Source organism: Zootoca vivipara, chromosome 8, assembly GCF_965207765.1.
Source record: "Zootoca vivipara chromosome 8, rZooViv2.hap1.1, whole genome shotgun sequence".
In the NCBI taxonomy this organism is placed as follows: Eukaryota; Metazoa; Chordata; class Lepidosauria; order Squamata; family Lacertidae; genus Zootoca; species Zootoca vivipara.
Window position 1 is genome coordinate 24,691,878 of NC_142591.1, and position 18,960 is coordinate 24,710,837.

Genomic DNA, 18,960 nt, shown 5'->3' on the forward strand with positions numbered 1-18,960 from the left:
GTTCCGTTGTGCTAGAAGCAGTTTAGTCATGCTGGTCGCCTGACCCGGAAAGCTGTCTGTGGACAAACGCTGGCTCCCTCAGCCCGAAAGCGAGATCAGCGCCACAACCCCATAGTCGCCTTTGACTTAACCATCCAGGGGTCCTTTACCTTTACAGTGATACCTCGCTAGACAAATGCCTCATGGCACGAAAAAATCGCAAGACGAAAACATTTTGCGATTTTTTGGCAGACTCGCAAGACGAAGCAGGGCAGGGGCACCGCGAAGAGGAGAAAGTCAGACCGAGCTTTCTACGGGGAGCCTGTCTGCCTCGCGCTTCCGCCGCCGCCATCGCCCGGCTTCTGCAGGGACATTGGCGAAACGGCCGGCGGCAGCTGAGCAACAGCTAGACCCCCCCTCACTCTCACCTTAAGCCACCTGCGCGCGAACGGGAGAGGCCAACCAGACAGTCTGCCTGCCTGCGTGCGAACGGGCTGTCTGTCTGGTTGGGCGTGAGGGTCCAGCTGCTGGGGGAGAAGGGAGGGAGCCTCTCCATGGCCCCCCTCCTGCTTCCCCCTCCCCAGAGCCTTAAAACTTCTGGAGCAGCTGTGGCGCTTGGGGGCAATGTGGCTGCTGCGGCTGCTCCTGGGCTCGACAGGTGATTTGGGGTTTGTGAGCGCTGGATTGCGCCTTAAGCTGCTTTGCTATGGTGCCATTTCATTGAAAGGAGAGCTCCTTTTTTTGCCCATAGGGACACATTAATTAAATTTCAATGCATTCCTTTGGGAAACCACGCTTCGCAAGACAAACTTTTCGCAATATGAAATGACTCGTGGAACGAATTAATTTCGTCTTGCGAGGTGCCGCTGTACCTTGCAGTGTGGGCAAGGAGGAAATATGCCTACCATCACTGTTTTCTTGAGGGGTGCTATCCACAGCTTGCCAGCCTCCGAAACCTACAGGGAGGTCAGGTCTGGTCATCCAGGCCTCATTCCAGCAATGATAGTTCCTTTAGAGAGGAAAAGAAGAACGTTCACATATTAAACAGTACCAAACCTAAAGGGGCATCTTTATTATGGCTGTTCCGTTAATGGACATTTAATGGAAATAATTGAATCCTAGAACTGGCTGGCTAGTTCTAAATCATGCATAAACTCAGTGGCCAGACTTAAAGCACCCTGCAGACAGTCTCTTTCTCTGACAGGCACAGCTACGTATTGCTTGCACATTCTGCAGCTGCTAGAGGGAGTGGCACCAGTTGGTAATCCGCTACTTGAATGAGATTCTGGAGCTGACCTCCATGCAACTGCTAATAAAAATAGACCCTATAAATTGAGTATTGAAAGCCTTTCTTTGGAGCAGCTGGGGCTAGGAACTTCCAGAGCTGAGGGTGGCTGCTCTGTGTGGTGAGCTAGCTCAGAATACCTTCTCAGCAGTGATATATACTCAAGTCTCCTGTCTGGCTGCACAAATCTAGTCAGGTTCCTAGGGCCTCCTGGACAGGAAGGGCTGCCAAGGACTTTGGCTGGGATTGTGCCCAAGGAACAGGCTCATCCCTTGGCCCTGGCCTCCTCACATTCTGGCTTCTCAGCTCGGCCTTGACAGAAACACCACAGGGTCACCATCACACATGCAATCTGTCCAGGATATTTAAAAAAAACAAAAAACAAAATAATAGCCTTGCCATTTTCATTCCACTGGTTCAATAAGGCTCCAGAAAGAGTGCAAATAAGGGAGAACAGGCCTCTCAGAAGACACTTTTCAGACAAGCTTCAGGAAATTTGAGGAGGGAGGGGAATACAGCAATTTCCTTAAAAAAAAATATTTAAAAAATTACCCGCTCCCTCCCAGTAGATGAAAAGCTAATTACATAACCCTGGCCAATTGTCTCAGATACCCAATGCAATAATATTAGCAATAATGTCTTAGGAAAATATAAGGATCGTTAAGCTCAGCCAGTTTCATTCATAATGGCCGAGGGAAAGACGGACGAGTAGTTTGCATTGGTGTGAATCTGAGGCTTGCCTTAATGAGACATTTCAAAGTGGAAATGAAAGGCGGGACGAGGGGGAAACTTGTCAGTTAGGTGAGTTAATGAAGCAGGACGGGATGGGTGTGTGTGTGTCTGTGGGAATTATTCCAGGAAAGTGATGCACACTGCCTGAATTTTTGATACTGCTGGGAATGCTGTGATGTTGGATCATTCTCGCCGGTGGTGGCTAGCAGATGGGAAGGAGGCATTTTGGAGTGGGTGAATTTGGACGTCTAACAGCGAAGGAGGGAGACAGAGAGATATAGCACTTTCGCTGTCATGCAAGACAGCAACTGTCTCCTTTCCTAAGGCACCATGAAGGCCCAACTGGCGCAAACTGAATGACTATCTGCTTTGTGGCTACTCAGAGATAAATGTAAAAATGGAATGGGGCATAAACAGACAGACAGGCCACCAAGAGGTTCCCAGAGGCTGTGCCGTAGTCTAAACTATCTTTCTTGCCAACCTGGCGCTCTCCAGATGTCTGGGTTAGAACAACAACAACAACATATTTATATGCCACCCATCTGACTGGGTTGTCCCAGCCACTATGGGCAGCTTCTGGCAAATTAAAATATCAAACACAGTAAAACATCAAAGATAAAAGGCTTCCCCATACACATGTCTTCTATCAAGTCAGAAATCTATTTATTTCTTTGACTCCTGGCAGGAGGGCATTCCACAGTGTGGGTGTAACTACTGAGAAGGCCCTCTACAATCCCCATCAGTCCCAGTTAGCACAGTTTTACAGTCAAAAACATTTGGGGGGGCACTAGATTGGTTGCCGGAAGACTGATCTAAAGCCATAGCAGAATCCACACAAATGGAAGCGATTTTAGCTGGCGTAAAACTACTGATGAATTCAACCCAGTGTGCTTAATAATCCTGATCAAGAGTAGGGAACCTGATGGTCTTCAGATGTTGCTGGACTACAACTCCCATCATCTCTGACCATTGGCCATGCTGGCTGGGGCTGATGTTAGAAGGGAGGAATGTGCTTCCATCCGATGCCTGTAGGTAAACAACTACACAACTTTTCAAAGATGTCTGAAGGCAGTCTTGTATCAGGAAGCTTTTAATGTTTGACAATTGCTGTCTTTTTATTATGATGGGAGCTGCCCAGAGTGGCTAAGGCAACCCATTCAGATGGGCGGGTTATAAATAATAAAATCTTTTATTAACAATAATTACTGACATCATCTGGAGGGCAGAGGTTCCCCTTCCCTGCGCTAGATCTTTGCTATAGTCAGGGAGAGAGATCCAAGATGAGAGCATTCCTGAAACTGGATCTGCATGAAATCTTCTCTATTCATAGAACAAACATCATTTAATACGAATTTTAAATTTTTGGAAAAATGCATAATTCAGAAACAACAAAAACATGCTGGGTTATATCCAGTATGAGTCCTACTCAGAGTATACCTATTGAAATTCATGAACATGAGGAAGTTAGGTCTATTCATTTCAATGTGTCTACTCTGAGTAAAACTTCATTAGATGCCACCTATAGTACCATACATTTTCCTGAAGCAGAGATGTTTAAAATGTTTTTAAATAGTCTAAATTTGGCTTTGAATGAAAAACGGACCACATTAATATCACATCAAAATTAGGATACAAAAATTTTTAGGGAACAGCTTCCACTGAGTGGTACAAATGAAGAGAAAAGACACAGAGGAGGAATAGAAAGAACTATAGGTTAAATTAATGTATGGCCCAAGAGGCTGTGCACATCAAGTAGCAATAAATATACCATGGAGAGAGAAGATTAAAGGGGGAGTTCAAAAATGTAATCAAGTTCCCAAAAGGAAGCATAGAGAAAGCAAGATTTAAACCACTGTGGAGCTTAACCGCAATTGTTATAGATCTGCGAAGCTCCATTTACTTTAATTTTGAATTAGGTTTAAGAGAAGCACTGGGCAATGAATGGCTCCATGAAATGAAAAGTATATGAAAGCATTAGATATATATATATATATATATATATATATATATATATATATATATATAGGGGAGAAGCAAGATCAAAGCATTCCCTTACACCTTAGAACAGCCTGCCCCAAGATCTGGTTCCCAGATGTTGTTGGAATTTAACTCCCATCATTCCTGAACATGGACCGCGTTGGCTGGGGATACTGGGTTGAGTGTGTTGTAGTCTAACAAAATTTGGGGCCCAAGGGTGCGGGAGGCTTGCTTGATGCTACATGGGACAGTTCCACTGCTGAAGCTAAGAAGGTCTGGCCCTGCAACTTGCCTACATGGGGGTGGGGAGGACTACCAGAAAAGGAACTAAGTGTAAGTTGCACCTTGGAGGAAGACTGGGTTATAGGCATAATCCTAAGTAAATAAATAAAATAATTGTAAAAATAGGTGCCCTGGAAAGCATAGTGCAGCAGATGTTTACTGCAAAATGTCCTTTTTGGTGGTGGCACCCCAGACTTGATTTTATTTCAACGCTAGGTAAAGGCCACTTCTAGTTTTCCTAGTTCTTTTAATCTGTTCTCATTTTCTCCTTTCCAGTTGTTTTTATGCTTCTTTCGTATATTTTGTGATTGATCTGCTCTGTTGCAATGTGGTTATAGGACAGTATATCAATACACATAAATCATAAAGAAAAGTTAATTTCTGTTACAACTAGGGGTGGGTAAGTAACTGCACTATATTTCTATGCTCACTTGTATGCACATACTTCTATCCCACCCTCTTGGGAAGTAGAATTAGTTTTGAGTTATAAGATCGATCAATAGTATACTACATTATTTTTGATATCGACTTTATGCTCCCTGCAGGTTGTGCCCATTTTCCACCACTCCGGTTACAGTATAGCTAAAGGGTCAGTTGGTACATCCTCCGTAACGAAGCTTCATACACACACACACACACACACACACACACACACACACACACACAAAGAATAATAAAAATGGAAAGTGTACAAGGCCCTCGATTGGGGTTTGAAATACAAAATGTGGAACTGTCTCAATTTCATGGAAGTTATAAGCAACAATATAAGAACAGAGCCTTTGTCAAATAGTGATATGAATTATCTGAGCATTTTTGCACTGTTTCCCTAGGGATTTCCATGGGGATGGCAGGGATCCCCAAGAACGTATTCTAAGGGGAGATGGCTTTCGGCACCAGGCCCATTGGCAGACCAACTCTGTGTTACCAAGATATCTGCAAGTCTGGCAGCTTCAACCTCACCATGTGCCTGGACTGCAGTGCCTGGAGACAGCCAGCCAAGTATTGTAACCAAAGCAGGGACCAGAGATGGAATGACTACTGGGAGTAGTGCAGAGAGAACGAACACCATGGTGCACCTGTAGAAGCAAAACTGAACACCTTCATCTGCCCCAGCTGCAACAAAACCTGTCTCTCCTGTATCAGTCTCTACAGCCACAGCAGGCGCTGCAACCTTCCAACAGCTTGACCTCACCCCCAAAGGTGTACTCCTCCATTGTCTCTTGAAACAGGCAGATGCCAACTAACCAGAGATTGCATGCAACATTGCAATCGTGCAACAATGATCTAGGGAAGCATCTTACATTTTTATACGCAGAGGGTTGGGCTCTCCCTGCACAATTCTATGCATATCTACCCAGAAGTAAGTCCTACTGAGTTCAATGTGGTGTATTCTCTGGGAAGCAATGACAGAATCACACCCTCAGTGACCTATATGTTGCTAATACTATGGCCTTTAACAGTGCTTTTTTTTCTTAGAAAATTTTAGGGGTACTCTCATTTCCCTACTCATACAGTGGTGCCTCGCTAGACGAATTTAATTCGTTCCACGGGTCTTTTCTTATAACGAAAAATTCATCTAGCGAATCCCATAGGAATGCATTGAATTTTTTTTTGCCCATAGGAACGCATTAATTGAATTTCAATGCATTCCTATGGGAAACCGCAATTCGCTAGACAAATTTTTCGTAAAACGAATTCATCTAGCGAGGCAACCTCCACTAGAAAATTCCTTTCATTAAGCGGAAATTTCGTTAAGCAGGGCATTCGTTAAGCGAGGCACCACTGTATTGAAATACGGCCCATCAATGAGGCCAAACTTAGATTCACAAAATGTTTAGGGGTATGTGTACCCCTGCGTACCCCCGGGGGGGGGAAAGCACTGGTCTTTAATACTGCATCCTCCCTGTGTTCCTATAAAATAGTAGCGTTTGATTCAGGAGAGAAGGGAAGTATTGGTTATTCTCATTACATTTTTAACATTTCAGAGTCAACACAACCTCCATTGCTCCAGATACCTTACCAGATTGAGTCTTTTGTGAGTCTCGAATCCACCTTTCCATCTTCATCAACAAAGACATCCAGCTGCAAATTGGCATCGTTATCGTGGGCTGAAGAATAGTTGGTGACAACCCTGGCAGGAATTCCTATGCACCTCAAAACTGTTAGAAGAGGAGATTTTTTAAAAAGAAAAATGTTCAAGTCAATGCAGTGGCTTTTGCATGAGACTAAACAGATATAAATCTATGAGGGTTACTGAGAGTATTCTAGGAAGGACAACACATCAATAAACTATGGCAACTAAGTTTTTTTTTGTTTTCTAGGGTGGTCATAAAAGATCCAAGAAACATACCTGGCAAATTGATTGTCAGAATAGTGAATGCTGACAAACTAGAACGGGCCACTGACCTGCATGCATAACCTTCCCATGATCACCCCCCCCCCCCCATGGGCCACTTTGACAGGTGGACATCACGACCCAACTGTCAATCACCTGGCACCCCCAGAGTCACCTGGTGACTCTACTCCAATGGAAAGAATCATCCAAAAGAAAAACTCTAATTTCACCCCCAGTTCTTCCTTTCTTCCTTCGCATCCTCAGGAGGAAGACTTGAGCGTGTGCTTCCTTCCTTTGTAGCCCAAAGTTGCCACCTTTTCAATTTCACACCTTTTTGCATTTCCTGAGCGGAAAAATGGCTACAGCCAATGTATTGGACTTCACCTGTCGCCTTCAAAAAAGCTAAGGAAGTACAGAAACAGAGTTTTTATCTGTACATAACGACTTTAGTTTGTACATTATCTCTACAGATGCATGGAGTGTGTGTGTGTGTGTGTGGTACTCATTTCATTGATATGTATATTGATATTGGTAGTTCAATCTTGCTGAGACTTAGATCTTTTTTTGCATTTTTATTAACACACAGGTCTCTTATTGCTCGTTACACACATTTGTATGGTACATTATTATAGGTTGAATTTTTCATTACATGTTCATCTTGATATCAATTTATTATTCAACTGAAGAGCCACTGCCAGTTGACAATACTGAGCTAGGTAGACCAGTATAATGAAGCTTCTTGCATAGAAGAAGCCACACTGGGGCCCCCTAAGGACCTAACAAGACCCGAGGTCTCATTTTTGACACTCCTGCAGTACGTAGTTCATATTCTGTAGCTCTAAGGTGGCTACAGAGTTCCATGCAGGAGAGTAATGTTTCTTGCGCGTTCATTTTAATGGTTTGATGACAAATTGCCTGGATTCCTCCAATGCCATATGCACCTATTGATTAAGCTTAATTCGAATGCCCTCCCAGACTTCTAGTGTGCAAGCCATCAAGGCTCATTGGAAATAATTCAGCTGACAATTTCAAGATTAATGGCTCCGCTCCTTCTTTTTCAGAATGTTTTAGCATTTTTAACAGATGACTGTCCCAAAATATTCAATATGGTAACCTTGGGAAGCTGGATCGTTGCACCCATACAGCATTAGAAACCCCAAATAGCTGAAAATTAAATTGCTGTGCATATTAAACATGGAGTGTGCGTTTTAAAAGACGAACGTGATTGCCATAGGATGAGGTTTTATTGGTGGAAACTTTTCCTGGAGTTCTGTTAAAATGGAATTGTAATTAATTATTGTGATTTTTATTTTATTTTATATGTGATTGTAAATGCTGTTGGGATGGTTTTTTTTTTTTAAAAAAAAATGCAAACCATTTAGAGCTTTGGAAAAGCAAATGCCTGAAATAAATGCAAAGGTTTCATCTAACATTCATGAGCTTCTCGGAGATTTTTTGATGGGCTTTATGTGTGATCATTCACGATTATTGATTCTCACAAACAGTGGTGGCTGCCGGTGCCCATTGAAACCAGCAGGACAGAAAGTAGGAGGCCAACAATAGGTGGAGCCAGGGTCATGGAGGCAACAATGTTTACCCAGCTGCTCCCACTGAGTTCTACATAGGCTAAGGAGGAAGAAGTTTGCAGATAGTGCTACCCCCTGAACTATTCGTAAGTAAGAAGGTAGGCAGGCAGGCATAGGGTTGGTTGAGGGCAGATTGAGACTGGTCGGGCCAGTGCCCCATTTGTCCTAATAATGGATCAGAATCAACTGCCTTAATACAGTTCTTCTTTGGGTTATATATCTAAGTATTTTACTTATCCTTTCTTGACTTTCTAAGCCCCTGTAGCAAGGGAGCCTGGGAGTAGCAAGTAGAGCATGCTTTCTGTAAATTGTGTTAGAGATGTACCGAGTTCAGAGCATTCAAATGTTAATTTCCTTGCAGACATGTGGTGTTATTTCAGAACATGGCTCAAGGTTTACTTTAATATGTCCTTACAGCATTTGTGTAAATCCACTCTCACCACATTCTGAATAAAGTTTCAGAAAGGCGTCTCCCATGGAATGAAAGTGCATGTGCATCCGTTTCTTAATGAGTGACTGTTCTTTAGATCTGGCAATACCTACTTATATTGGCATGACTATGAAGTGAAAGATAGGTTTTGCTCTGGAGTTCTGCCAGCTGTGACAGAAACAGGATGTTTGTTACAGTTTGTGTCACTTCCACATATGGCAATATATGTTTAAACCAAGATGTACATTCCAACATCTTCCATTTTCAAAACAAAACAAAACACACACAACAGGCTAATGTCTTGGCTATTAATCACTTGGCCAAGTCGCTTTGCAACAACAGTACCAAAAGCGCCCAGCTTCTGCTGTCGGCATTTCAGCAACATAAGGTTTCCTTTCATTTGAGAGAGTCAGTGAGTGGTAATATTGGTTTATTTGCTTTCAGCATGTATATCCCACCGTTCATCACAGTGTTGCAGGTCATCACTCCTTGTAAGGCAGGGTCACCTCAAAAATGACATTGTAGAGTTGGAAAAGGTTTGGAAAAGGGCAACCAAAATGTTAAAGGGGATGGCCTCGGTCCTGAAGGAGCGTCTCCACCCCCATCGTTCAGCCCGGACACTGAGGTCCAGCTCCAAGGGACTTCTGGCGGTTCCCTCATTCCGAGAAGTGAGGTTACAGGGAACCAGGCAGAGGGCCTTCTCGGTAGTGGCGCCTGCCCTGTGGAACGCCCTCCCATCAGATGTCAAGGAAATAAACAACTATCTGACTTTTAGAAGACATCTGAAGGTAGCCCTGTTTAGGGAAGTTTTTAATGTTTGATGTTTTATTGTGTTTTTAATATTCTGTTGGGAGCTGCCCAGAGAGGCTGGAGAAACCTAGCCAGATGAGCGTGGTATAAATAATAAGTTGTTGTTGTTGTTGAATGACTCCCCTATGACTGCAGCATTTGCAACTTTTAGTTTACAGAAAAAGCACATAAGAGGTGCTATGATAGAAGTTTATAAAATTATTTATGACATGGAGGAAGTTGTATGCATGTGTAAACAAGCCATAAATTATAAAGACACCACAGTGTCCACTGTTCCCCATTCCGAGGAAACCTGGAGCCCTTGGAGATTGGGGTGGCGTGCAACAAGATTGTTTTTATTCGGTGCAAACATCAATTCAATCTCAGAAGGGTACTGGGAGGGCTTGGATTCATTCCAATATGAAAAAGAAACCGTGCCCATGCCAGAAAAGATTCATTGCCTATTTTATCTCATACTTACAAGTGTTGAAGACTCCAGCAAAGACCCAGCACTGACCATACCGCACCGGTTCTTTAGAACTATGATATTCCAACAGAATTTCTACACTTCCAGTCCAAGAGGAGGGGGGCACTCCGTATTCATAGACGCTGTTCCAGGAGCCATACACCACGCCGTCATCATCTTTAGAATTGATCTGAAGGGAGAACAGGCTAGTGAACCGAGAGCCCCGCCAGACGGGTGCTTTATTGAGAATGCATTCTGCAACATGTTCCTGACACAGGAAAAGGGGCATCAGTGGTGATTTATTCTGCTCTATTAGTTGTTCTGCAATGCTTCCCTAGCCCTACCACAATATTGCTGTCTGGAAGAGCTACAGTGCAACAAAAGCAGGATAAAACAAATAAATGAACCAGCACATTTGTGGTATGACAAGTTTGGATATTTCAGGAGGTATGTACTGCTTGGAAACAAAGCAGTGGGCAGAACTACTGCAGGCACAAACAGTATTGAAGAAAGGATCGTGCCTGACTGCCCTGATAGCATCATGAGCACTATCATCTACAAAAGGGATATCTGGAGGGGCCCTAAATTCACACAGAAAAAACATAGTTTAGGATTTGAACCTGAGTCACAATCTACATAGAAGAACCCTAGTTTATGCATTAACTACGACTGATGCATAGTTATGTTTGACTGCAATTCCTCACACAAATAACAGTTCTGGAGGTGGGGAGTCTGTGTTGTGGGGGTGGGAGGAGGGTGCCCGTTAAGAATGCATTCTTACAGGCAGGATTATGTGAGAATGCATTCTCACATAATGGAATGATCCATAATGACCGTTCCCCACATAAAAGGGGAGGTGCATTTTGCACGGTCGCGCGCAGCCCCCTGGAACCCATGGGGCAGCCCTGGAAGTTCGGAGGCCGGCGCTGCCTTCCTGGGCTCCGCCCACGCAGTTACCTGTCGAATCCAGCTCGGGGAGGCGTTGCTGGGGGGGGGTTGGCCAGGTAGGAGGAGGTAACCTTACCTTGCACACGGCTGAAGCAGAATCATTCCTGGGAAGCAGTTGACAGCTCCAGAGCTTTCCCACCCTCCACTCCCAAGAAATTAATGATTGCATTACAGCTTATTTTCTTCCACAGGTGTACACACATGCAGGCGCTGCTACGACAAGGATGCTGTTGAAGGGCCGGAAAGGAATTTCCCCTGCATTGGCAGGTTTCGCCTTTCCCATAGCAATTTGTCACAACTTTGGTGGGTGCAGGCTTTGGGTGGAATCCTTTACATAAATGGGGGGCGTGGAGCAGTGAGCCCCCGCCCCCATTGTGGCGGCGATAACAGGGTTCCTGTAAATGGGGCTAAGGGGGAGGCATTGACCATACGCAATAGGCTGTCATTGCCCTCTGTCTCCAGCAGCTGCGATCGAGGTGGGGGAGGGCTATCTGCTTGAACATATGTTCTCCAGAGCTAGCCCAACCCCACACATGCTGGATAACCCTGAAATTACCCAGATTCCCAGCTGGGGGATGGGAAGGATATATGCCCAATGCCTGAGCCAAGGTCTCCCTACATCTGAATTCTTCTTTTTTTGTTAACTATTTTATTAAGGATTTTCGTGGGTTACAAAGGTAGTGCAGTGGCTCATGCAACATTTTAACACATCAATTCTACTTATTGAGACATTATGAGGAAGGGGGGAAAGAGGTGGGTGGGATGGGGAGTTGGTTGTGGTGGAAAGTTGTGGCCAATTTTAATCCCATAGAACGTGGTCTTGTGTCATCATTCCGCTCAGGGGTTGCCTGGGGCTTTGGGTGACTCCGCCTGACCGCGCAATACATCGTTCATAAACAGCCTTTACACAAAGGTGTCATGGACTTTGAAGACGCTGGAACTCAAGACGAGAGGGAGAAACGTTATAAGAGGAAGGCATGTTTGGTAAACCCTTACTATGATCAACTCCTGTGTCCCCACTGCGGAAGGACGTGTGGATCCAGAATTGGCCTCCACAGTCACTTACGGACTCACTGTTAAGACCGTTACAGGTAGCCGTGTTGGTCTGACGTAGTCGAAACAAAATTTAAAAATTCCTTCCAGTAGCACCTTAGAGACCAACTAAGTTTGTCATTGGTATGAGCTTTCGTGTGCATGCACACTTCTTCAGATACACTGAAACACTGAAACAGACCGTGTCCATGGAAGACAATCTTACTTGGCTACAAGTGATTGCCAAAGAAGAGGAAGATACGTAATGTGATTCTATCCTCAGATAACCTCCACTGCTCATTGGGTGAATGCCAGGTCACCACCACAAATTGAGCTGCACTTGTTCCTACAGGCTTGTGGGCCTACATCAGGCTATATTTACACACGTACAAGTTGTTCTAAGATCTGTATTAATGAGGAAAGCTACAAAAGGACTTTCTTCTGGTCACTAATGGCAAATTTGAAGGAATGGTCTGATTTGAGTGAGCTGATGTGGGGAAGCTAGTAGGGATCTAGTAGTGACCATTCTTTGGGAAGATACACGCTCCTGAAAAATGGGAGAGTATGAAGTTAGTGTGCCTTCAAAGTGCGAGCTTTCAAACACACCCCAAACCCCTCAGCAACACCAAAATGGTTGTGTGATTCAGCTTCAAACTTGTCAGCATTTAGTGGGAAACGAAACATGTCACAGAAAACATTTGACCTGCTTTGCAAGGAAAAGAATAGAAAACTTCTGCTGTTTGCTCCAGTTTGACCCCCTTGCAATTCCAATGGTTTTGATATAATTTATCCTGAGTAAGCGGTCTCTCTCTCTCTCTCTCTCTCTCTCTCTCTCTCTCTCTCTCTCTCTCTCTCTCTCTGGAAATAGGCTGTCTACTGTGTGCCCATCATGAGAACAAGAAAGATTTTGCTTGTCTAACTTTGCTCGGGGTAAGGCTGTATGGAGTGAGAGTTTTGCTGACTAATGACTAAATGGATAGCTATTAGTGAGCAATACATTTCCTTCCAGCAATTTGAACCAAATCAGTGGAGGCTATGCGGAAAAGCTCCTTTTGCTCTGTACCTTGTAATTATGTTAATACCGAGTTGCTACATTCTTGCCAAATAAATCACGACTCTCATTGAAAAGCTTTTGGCTGGATTAAGTACTGGTTTCTAATTAGAAAATCGACTTCCTGTGAACCCTGAGATAAGCATTCAGCAGCAGACCTAAAGGGGTTTCAGGGCGAGACCCTGAGTGGCCGTCGCCAGGAAATAAAAAGGCACTCAGCAGGCAGGATGGCAGTTTCATTCCACTTTCCAAACCACTGGAAAACCAACACACTGTGCCTGCCGAAAGGCAAATTTGTGGCCCTGCAGATGTAGCTGGACTGCAACTCCCATCATCCCTCACTGTTGGCCACCCTGGCTGGGGCTGGTGGGAGTTGGGGCTCCCCATCCTTGGACTAGAAAGGGGCTACAGAAACAACAACAACAACAATTGTATCCTGCCCATCTGACTGGGTTGCCCCTGCCACTCTGGGTGGCTTTGAACAAACATAAAAGCACAATAAGCAAATGGATATCTCTGTTGGTTAGAGCATGGTGCTGATAACACCAAGGTTGCAGGTTCAACCCCCTTAAGGAACAGCTGCATATTCCTGCTGTGGGATGGAACACTGGGGCAGACAAGTCACAACAGTTCCTAGCCCATCCTTAAAACAAGCCTGTAAGGTTAAGTCTGCATTATTATCCCCTTAAAGGTAAAGGTAAAGGGACCCCTGACCGTTAGGCCCAGTCGCAGAAGACTCTGGGGTTGCGGCACTCATCTCGCTTTACTGGCCGAGGGAGCCGGCATACAGCTTCCAGGTCATATGGCCAGCATGACTAAGCCGCTTCTGGCAAAACCAGAGCAGCGCACGGAAATGCCGTTTACCTTCCCGCCAGAGCGGTACCTATTTATCTACTTGCACTTTGACATGCTTTCGAACTGCTAGGTTGACAGGAGCTGGGACCGAGCAACGGGAGCTCAACCCGTCGCGGGGATTCGAACCGCTGACCTTCTGATTGGCAAGCCCTAGGCTCTGTGGTTTAACCCACAGTGCCACCCGTGTCCCTTTTATCCCCTTAGAATCCACTTATTATATTGCAAACTGAGTGAGAGAATGGCTTGCTTAAAGTGTGCTCATGGCAGAGGTAGAATGGCCATGTTATTTACAGATTAAAAATCCTCTAGTTGAAGGGATGTTCATAGAATCATAGAGTTGGAATGGACCCAAGGGTCATTTAGTCCAACCCCCTGCAATGCAGGAATCTCAGCTAAAGCTTCTATGAGAGATGGCCATCCAACCTCTGATTAAAAACCTCCGAGGAAGGAGAGTGATAAAGAAGCAGAAGAAGAGAGCAGGGACTTTGACACAGGTCATCTGGTCACAGCCTTCCCCACAACAGCGAGACGTATTGTATTTCTACTTAAATTACAGAGATTTCACCCCCAAATCTGCATATATACATACAAATTATCATATGCAAATTGTATGCAAATCTGTCTTCTTTCATCCTTTCTTTTGGTGATGCACAAGTGGCCTACATATAGGCAAGAGTCAACCCAAGGACCTCTTGATTGATAGCTCAGTCTCTTACACTATAACCACACTTACTTGGAAGTAAACACCATTGAATGGAATGAGACTTACTTCTGAGTAGACATGATTGGGGTTGTAGTCTCTGTCACTAGACTTTTTGGGGAACCTAACCCGCTTTTATTTTATTTTTTGAGACCCTATTATTTTAGACAGAACTGGATCTACAATGAGCCAGGGTGACGCAGCTTGCCTCAGGGTGTAGATTTGAGAAGTGCTAATAAAAGGCATTACAATCTCAATTACCTAATTTATCTAAAATGAGCTAGGAGACAGTCCAAAGCTGTGGGTGAGCAAAATTTGGTTTTTTTATTATATATATGTTATTTTCAGCGGGGATGCTATTTGAATTGTCTGCCTCAAGCTCTGAAGCATTTCAGGCTATTTCTGATTTTTACCAGGACACACTCCCTCCCCACTCCCATCCCCTCTTCTTCTTCTTTTTTAAAGTCTAATTATCACTGTAGTCCTAATTTTAAAGAAAAGTCGATAAATTTCCTCTAGGCCAAAACACTTTCATTAATGAAAGGGGGAAACCACTGTGTTGCAGTCCAAAACTGCACTGCTGTCACGATCCTGGTGACTTGAATTTATGGAATGCACTTCTCTCTAGCCTGTGTCAAAATGTGCAGCATAGTCAGAGACGTAGTGGTCTGAGGTTGCAGGGGACGGGGATGGGACAATGTTGTGCCTGTGGCATAGTGTGTGACGTCATGCACACGACGTCCCAATGTGGCATCAGGACATCGGGAGGAGCCAGGGAGCAGAGCTGAACATGGTGGCACCATAGTTTCAATGGCCAGTGTCTCCTTCTCCTCCTGCCACTGCCACGGGTTGAGGGCTGCTTCCCCCTCTTCTCCATGGCAGGAGGAGGAGGAGGAGGAGGAGGAGGAGGAGGAGGAGGAGGAGGAGAAGGAGAAGGAGAAGGAGAAGGAGAAGGAGAAGGAGAAGGAGAAGGAGAAGGAGAAGGAGAAGGAGCCGGTCACTGAAGACGCACCACATTCAGCTCCATGCTTGGCCCTGATTCTTTTGAATCCGTTGGGCCACAGGGAGTTGGCACCCCTGGCTCCTAGGTTGACTCCAGAGAAAGATGCCAAGGAGAAATTGTTCTGTATGTTCCAAAGCTAAGTACTGAGGAACACTCAAAACACAAGGGGCTTCAGTTTCAAGAGAACGGTGTGCAACTTCTGCTACATGGACTACGATATCGGAGCACTCCCAAGCATTTGGTCAGGTACATGCATAGAAAATCTAGCTGGAATGCATGGAGATCTGCACTGATTGTTGTTGTTGTTGTTGTTGTTGTTGTTGTTGTTGTTGTTGTTGTTGTTTTGCAAGCCACCTATATTTGCCACTACACTACTGAGTATAACCACCAAAAATGAAATACTGGGGGGATGAAATACTCTCATGTGTCAGTTTGCTGCCTTTCAGCAGGGCCGGATTTAGGTTTGAGGAGGCCCTAAGCGACTGAAGGTCATGGGGCCCTTTATATGTCCAGCTGTCCTTTGTCAACAACACATTGTCGCTGGTTTTTTGTGTTGAATATATGCCTTAAGGTAATTTATGGACCTAATAGGTATCTAAAGCCATTTGCACATAACAAATAGGAGCCTACGCAACACAAAACACTGTTGCTGTATGTAGGCTTTTATTTTATTTGGTTTTTTTTATCTTATATTTTGGAAATATGTACATCCATTTTTTTCCCCTTTAAATATTTTCGGAGCCCCCAAGAGAGTGGGACCCTAAGCTATAGCTTGTTTAGCTTATATGTAAATCCAGCACTGCCTTTCAGTGGGTACTGCATGATCTGTTGCTCTACTCAGCTGTAGAGCCAGCCCTGGGGCTTTAAAACTGAAGTGTGTGTGTGTGTGTGTGTGTGTGTGTGTGTGTGTGTGTGTGTGTGAGAGAGAGAGAGAGAGAGAGAGAGAGAGAGAGAGAGAGAGAGAGAGAGAGAGAGAGAGGTGGGGGCATATTGACCGTCCTAAGCCAAATAACAAGCAAGTGGTTCATTAACACCACACATTGCATCCGCCATATGTTCATTACGTACCACTGCAGAGCCAACGCGGCTGATTTTGACTGGATTCCCTCGGCCTGAGAGATCCAACTGTGCTCTGTCCATCAGGTATAGGCATGCATCCAAAACACCTTCTTCAAACTAAATAAAAGGGAGGGAAAAGAAAGAAACAGAGAATGGATTCAGTGCTCATTCTAGAACACAAACAGGAAACAAACGCTTTTTCCTCCAAAAGAGGGAGTACAATTATTTTTCAATCCCATGTAGGAAACACCAATTTTCCTATACATGAACTATAACTTCAGCTGTGCCACTTCAGATCAAAACACCAGAAGGGTCCCGGCCGTGGGATCACATTCATCCAGTGCTTTACCAGCTGCACTGGCTCCCGGTGGAGTACAGGATCAGGTTTAAGGTGCTGGTTTTGACCTTTAAAGCCCTATGCGGCTTGGGACCTCCGTACCTACGGGACCGCCTTTCCTGGTATGCCCCACGAAGGACCTTAAGGTCCACAAACAACAATACTCTGGAGATCCCGAGCCATAAGGTGGCTAGATTGGCCTCTACTAGGGCCAGGGCCTTTTCAGTATTGGCCCCAACTTGGTGGAACGCTCTCTCACAGGAGACCAGGGCCCTGCGGGATTTGTCATCTTTCTGCAGGGCCTGCAAGACAGAGCTGTTCTGCCTGGCCTTTGGGTTGACCCCTGTGTTTTCCTCCCTCATGGCTGGATTTATGGACTGCATTTTAAATTTTAATATTGTATTTTAATCTGTATTTTAATTAATTGCTTTTTATGTTTTATTGTAATTTTATTGGTGTGAGCCGCCCTGAGCCCGGCTCTGACTGGGGAGGGCAGGGTATAAATAATTTTTTTTATTATTATTAGAAGATGTTTGATATAAATCTTTACACAAACAACAAACAATCCTTAGCCATTTAAACCCCGCCCCTCTATGGCTTGAGGCACCTTAAAATGATAATATAAAACCATAAAACTGCAATAAAAATTATCATTAAGCACCCCCATTAATATACTACAAAACCAACATATCTCAGCAGCAGTAGTACAAAGCTTTAATTAAAAATTTCAGCAGCCAAAGGCCTTTCTGAAAGAGAGAGGGTGCAAGCTCTCCAAAAACTAGAAAGATGAAGATAACAGCTAGTCATCATCATGTCTACGTACTACCTCCACGATTAGAAGCAAGCTGCCTTTGAATACCAGTTCACTGTCACTTCCTGTGTTGTACATAACAGGGAGCAGAGCTCAATTTGCAGCTCACAAGTGGTAGAGTTCATATGGGGAGAGTCATGTATTATAAAGGTGAAAATATATATAAAATTAAAGTGGCTGGGATTCTGCAGCTTAGACCTAAAGGTGGCTCCAGAGCCCTGAAAGGCTGTACGCCACTGTTTTAAACTATGGTTGCTACTGGTGCATGACAAGAAAGGCATAGTGCCGCAGTTCAAAAGTGGCTTGGGCAAATTAGCTGCATATCAGACCCATCCAAACTCGCAAGGGGAGATTCTGGCTGTTTTACACAAGAGTCACACATGGAGATTGCACTTTTGGTCTCTTCCGTATATGTAGTTGTTCTGTTGAATAAGGTCAGACCACACCTGGGGCCGCATGTCCCGTTCTGGGCACCACAGTTTAAGATGGATTTTGACAAGCTGGAATGTGTGCAGAGGAGGGCAACCAAGATGATCAAGGGTCTGGAAACGAAGCCTTTTGAATAGCGGTTGAGAGAGTTGGGTATGTTTAGCCTGGGAAAGAGGAGGCTGAGGAGTGATATGATAGCCATCTTCAACTATCTCAAGGACTGTCACATGGAAGAGGGAACAAGCTTATTTTCTCCTGCTCTGAAGGGTAGAACTTGGACCGATGGCTTCAAGTTACAAGAAAGAAGATTCCAACTAAACATTAGGAAAACCTTTCTGACAGTAAGAACTGTTCAACAGTGAAACAGACTCTCTCAGAAGGTAGGTGAACCTTCGTTGGAAGTTTTTAAGATGAGGTTGGATGGCCATCTGTCATGGATGCTTTAGTTGAGATTCCTGCATTGTAGGGGGTAGGACTAGATGACCCTCAGGGTCCCTCTCAACTCTATGATTCTAAGGAGCCCTTCCAGATGCCCTTTCTATTGTGCATTTGTGATTATTTGTCATCATGATACTATCAGGGCAGTTATAGACAATCCTGTTTTCAATACTGTTGCACTGGCAAAAGTTTCAAATATAGATAGTTTGCCAAATATAGATAGTTTGCCACTAGTTGCACTTCTGATTATTGATGGGCAGGAGCCTAGCAAGCCTTGCAAAGAGAGACCAGCCCCGGCATGTGGCCTGAAACTGTCTTCTTTGAGAATGAACTCTAATAAAGGAGTCTAAATTCTGGGATCCAATGACAACAAGGACAGGAATAAATAGGGGGCAGAAGTGCCTAAATAGAGCGGAATTCATTATGAAAGAGCCTG

General features: G+C 44.4%; 1 protein-coding gene across 2 annotated transcripts in view; it reads right to left on the minus strand.

Annotated features, from left to right (window-relative positions):
* Positions 1-18,960, minus strand: part of F13A1 (coagulation factor XIII A chain) — a 69,929-nt gene that overhangs the window by 16,761 nt on the left and 34,208 nt on the right. For both annotated transcript variants that reach the window (XM_035125298.3, XM_035125299.3), the window contains exons 6-9: positions 16,519-16,626; positions 9,877-10,051; positions 6,276-6,414; positions 885-988 (exon numbers count right to left, since the gene is read on the minus strand). In XM_035125298.3, coding sequence (XP_034981189.2) covers positions 885-988; positions 6,276-6,414; positions 9,877-10,051; positions 16,519-16,626 — 526 coding nt within the window. The remainder of the gene's footprint in view (positions 1-884; positions 989-6,275; positions 6,415-9,876; positions 10,052-16,518; positions 16,627-18,960) is intronic.